The sequence below is a fragment of the Brachionichthys hirsutus genome, unplaced genomic scaffold, assembly GCF_040956055.1.
Source record: "Brachionichthys hirsutus isolate HB-005 unplaced genomic scaffold, CSIRO-AGI_Bhir_v1 contig_323, whole genome shotgun sequence".
In the NCBI taxonomy this organism is placed as follows: domain Eukaryota; kingdom Metazoa; phylum Chordata; class Actinopteri; order Lophiiformes; family Brachionichthyidae; genus Brachionichthys; species Brachionichthys hirsutus.
Genome location: NW_027181372.1, coordinates 496 through 5,000, shown reverse-complemented (window position 1 = coordinate 5,000; position 4,505 = coordinate 496). Strand labels below are relative to the sequence as shown.

General features: G+C 45.2%; 1 protein-coding gene across 1 annotated transcript; it reads left to right on the top strand.

Moving 5' to 3' along the window:
* The first annotated feature begins 1,298 nt into the window (after positions 1–1,298).
* On the top strand, positions 1,299–3,967 carry fdft1 (farnesyl-diphosphate farnesyltransferase 1). The gene is made up of 6 exons (XM_068760196.1): positions 1,299–1,447; positions 1,629–1,757; positions 2,039–2,230; positions 2,470–2,646; positions 2,802–2,954; positions 3,049–3,967. Exons 1-6 carry the CDS (start codon positions 1,322–1,324, stop codon positions 3,274–3,276), a joined length of 1,005 nt encoding a protein of 334 aa, XP_068616297.1. The 5' UTR covers positions 1,299–1,321; the 3' UTR covers positions 3,277–3,967.
* The last annotated feature ends 538 nt before the right edge of the window (positions 3,968–4,505 follow it).

Here is a 4,505-nt window from a genome sequence, read left to right as displayed (position 1 = left end):
CTGGAGAAAATAGTACATATGCAGATACTGAAAGTATGACTACGTACTGTAAAGCATGTCATTGAGCCTTGCAAATAATCTACAATTATGTTAATCTATAATTGTTTCTATACTATTACAGTGAAAAAGTATTTTCCCCTTCCCCAATTATTTCTATTTAAAAATAATTCATGCTTGTCACACTTAAATGTTTCAGATCATCACACAAGTATAGCTATGACAAAGATAAGAAATGAATTTAAGGGGGAGAAAATAAACCTACATGACCACGTGTGGATAAAGTGTTTGTGCAGGATTTCTTACAAAATGTAATCGTCTGTGCCTGGTAACATTCCCAAAATTTCCAGACCATTCCATTAAGATCCGTCGATTCTTTGTTCCACTTATCTCGCTAACAGACAAACAAAGCAACGGCGGCGGTTACAACCCCCCCGCCCCCCCACCTCGGAGGCGGTGATCATGGACTCATTGTCGCTCAGTGTCTTGGAATAATTTTCATAATGGTAACTGAATGATTATAGACCACATGCTAAACCACCGACTGTGGCAGCTGGTGGCAAAGATCCAAAAACATTGATTTTACTGTTTTAATAAGATCAATAATGATTATCTTGACTTAACACTGGTTTTAAATTACAGACGCTACAGATATAATAAGATCAATATTCAGATGTATTCGTTCCACTCTTTACAGAGAGTGGGCTTCCTCCTGAATGTTCACCAGGTATTCCTAAACTGGGTTTCTACCCGAGCACCGTCCAGTGGGCAACCTCAGGTCACCAGCATCCCAAAAGGTGAAGGACCCCGATTCCCTTTGGTTTCACACGACGACGACCTCTGCTAAGGCCCGAGAGTCCCTTCTGATTCAGTCAAACCCCCTGCCAAGTCAAACTCCTGGTTCTGTAGCTATTAAACGAGCATTAAAACAAAGAGAAGACTGGGTTAATTTAGCATATTTATCCGGAAGATATGCACAAATGTTTTTTATTTATTTATTTTTTTACAATAACTGCTTTTCTCATGTTTGCGTTTGGTTAATGGCAGTTCAATCTGTGGATTTAGTAACAGCAGCTGTACATTATGCAACAAATGATTTTGATGCAGCCATGCAGAGGGAGATTCAATCTGTGCACGTGTGCAGTTTGTAAATCCCTGGTCAAGAGGAATCTGTTGCATGTGGACTAATCCGACCTGTTTGACACGCCTGCTGTTCTTGTTGACGTGTGGCTCTTGTGTCCCCCCCTCCTCGTCTCTGTGATCCAGACATGCAGTCTGTATTTTCTACCTGGTGCTGCGAGCGCTGGACACGGTGGAGGATGACATGAGCATCCCGCTGAGGAAAAAGGTCCCCATGCTGAAGGAGTTCCACACCTTCCTGTACCGGGACGAGTGGCGCTACACTGAAAGCCAGCAGAAAGACAGACGGGTTCTGGAGGACTTCCCGACGGTCAGTAGAACCGGAGAGGCAGAGGACCGTCACGGCTTATGTTTCAGATGTTACTATTTGGGGACTGATATGTACTGACATTCCATGTTACCTGCAGGATTTATTATGGAAGACGGGTATTTATTTCTTTATGGCTACACAGGATTAAAAAGTGATCCCACTTTCATGCATACCAATCCAGATATCCCAGGAATTCAGAAACCTGGCCCAGGAGTACAGAGACGTCATCTCGGATATCTGCCACCGCATGGGAGTGGGAATGGCCGAGTTCCTGGAGAGGAGAGTGGGCACCATGAAGGAGTGGGACCTGGTAAACTACAGCCTTATGTTCACACGTTAGGGTAATGGCTGAAGTAATGGACACGTTAACATGTGAGAGGAGGCGCTATCCATGAAAGCTACCCGTGAAAGCTAGGATGTCGTACTCAGCGAGCCGCCCTTTGACCGGTTCGGTATTGATTGATTCTCAACTGCGTGAACAGTTTGAAAGGGACAGTTTCTCTTACGCCAACATGTCGGCCTGTCTTCATAATGAATCGAAGTCAGTCTGAGCTGTTGGTTCTTGACCGCCTCCTTTCATCCCGGGCGCAGTACTGCCACTACGTGGCCGGCCTGGTTGGCATCGGTCTGTCTCGGCTGTTCTCCGCGTCCAAACTGGAGGAGCCCGAGGTGGGCCAGGGCACGGAGCTGGCCAACTCCATGGGCCTGTTTCTCCAGAAGACCAACATCATCCGGGACTATCTGGAGGATATGCAGGAGGGACGCGCCTTCTGGCCCGAGGAGGTGAGAGTTGCGTTTGCACATTGATGTTTCGTCACAGATCAGTCCAACAGGATTGTGTCTCTGTGGAATAAGAGGACTGACATAGTTTTAGGTCCTTGTCCTGTACCTGTAAGTTTGTGTAAATCCTATTCAAGATTGGAGAATGACATTTTGCAGCGCTTTGAGATTGTCGTAAAGTAACGGCGCTCCATCAAAAAGTCCCAGCATCAACATCGTGTGCTCTCTGCTTCCCTCTGCAGGCCTGGAGTCAGTTTGCAGGTCGCCTGGAGGACTTGGCCAAGCCCGAGAAGTTGGAGTCGGCTCTTTGCTGTCTGAACCTGCTGGTTACTGATGCTCTGCGACATGTCCCCGATGTCATCGCTTACCTGTCCTGCCTGCGTAACCAGAGCATCTTCAATTTCTGCGCCATTCCACAGGTAACTCCATCACTCGCGTCTTTTCTGCGACCTGACCAAATTTAGAGATTGGATTTTGTTTTAAATGACAGCTGTAAGTTGTGTTTAGCTATCAGGTAGAACCAGAGGTCTGATTCATTCATTCATTGGCTGCGTGTTCCTGCTCTCCTGGCCAGGTGATGGCCATAGCTACACTGTCAACATGCTACAACAATCCCATGGTGTTCCAGGGAGTGGTGAAGATCAGGAAGGGACAGGCCGTCACACTCATGATGGAGGCCACCAACATGAGAGCTGCGCATATGATCATCGACCAGTACAGCCAGCAGGTGTGCGTGTGTGTGTGTGTTTGTGTGTTTTGTGTCTTTGCTGTTCTTGCCCACCACATTAGCCAGACTTTAACACAAACGTCTTCCTCTGCAGATTTTACAGAAGGTCTCCCTCACTGACCCGTCGAGGGACAAGACGCTGACCATCCTATCTCTGATCCAAGAGAAATCGTCCCTGTCGCAGTCCAACCTCCCCAGCAGGACGCCCTACCTGTCGCCCATGTACCTGTCCGCTGCCATGCTGCTGGCTGCCCTGAGCTGGCAGTACCTCAGCGCCACTGCAGCCCAGGCTCAGGGCAGCGGCAAAATGCCCGGACGTTGACGCGTTTACGCTCAACTGCCCTGGCTTCACCTCTGCCCTCGCTGGACGTCTGCTTCTCATTTAGTTTGGGGTATCTGAAGCACTTCTTCACACTTGATCCTCTTCACTTTGACCATAGCAGGATCGCGAACTTTCATTGATCGGGATTGATGCCGGTCCATCTGACCTCTGGATGCCAGAGATCAGATGACACTTTTTTTTTAAAGTGAAAGAATAATTCAGGATGTTTGAATTTCTAAAATTAGTGAACGTATTTCCTCCTTTATTAAAGTGATGCTGAAATGAATAGTACATGAATGTAACACTGTCTGTTTTAGGATATGGGAGAAACACTTAAATATATATATATATATATATGTATTTTGTTTTCTTTCATGTCGTATAGAAATTTATTTTGATGTTTCTAGAAGAGACTGTGACACCAGTGTGACTCTAGGGGACTGCAGAGATTAATTTCAACACTTTGTCCTTTTTAATCCTGGGCAAAATGATCGGGATTATCTGTTTTAAATGAACAAAGAGCAAAAATACATTTAATATTTGAAAGAATCTAGCAGAAGTGCCCTTAACACAGCTTTGGCGAGTAAAAAGAAGAACCTTGCACAGAACCAAAGGAGAGCTGCAGACATTGCTATGTAATGGGAAATTCTCATATGTACATATTTAATAAAAAGGAGTTGATAAATCAGAATTTTCTGATTCGTGATATACTCTATTCATCAAAATACATTATTTTGGTCTCCTGGTTAAACTGATTTATATAAATGTCAGTCTGCATATTCACATTTTGCCCCAGAACTCCTTTATTGAACTGAACAAATGCTTTTATTTATAGTTACTCTGATTGATCCATCTGTACAAAACCAGTGTAAAATACATGAATCCCGGCCGACCGGCCCTGCGAGTACTCACGTTCTGAATTTGCAAGATGGTAAAGAAAAATCCGTACGCAGACTCCAAAAGGGGAAAGCCTTTCATGTCAAACCCGATGAGCGTCGTTGCACGCCGCCCTTGTTCCCTGACCTTTGGCGTGAAGTGCTGTGTGTCACATGAGTTTGACAATGACTCTATGGCATGGACATGTGATTCAGTAAACCATAAGAAGTCAGTTTGCAGGTGTTTTATTCAGTAGGAGGAAGGAAATGCTCAGAAGAACTGTCTCTTCAAAGACTGCACAGGTAAAACTTCAGACTTAGTCACGCGACTTGTCCATTATGACTGCTTTATTT

Coding starts and splice junctions, on each gene's coding strand:
- fdft1 (XM_068760196.1), top strand. CDS start 1,322: ATGAGCATCCCGCTGAGGAAAAAGGTCCCCATGCTGAAGGAGTTCCAC. Junction 1,448..1,628: donor TTCTGGAGGACTTCCCGACG/GTCAGTAGAACC, acceptor ATACCAATCCAG/ATATCCCAGGAATTCAGAAA. Junction 1,758..2,038: donor CCATGAAGGAGTGGGACCTG/GTAAACTACAGC, acceptor TCCCGGGCGCAG/TACTGCCACTACGTGGCCGG.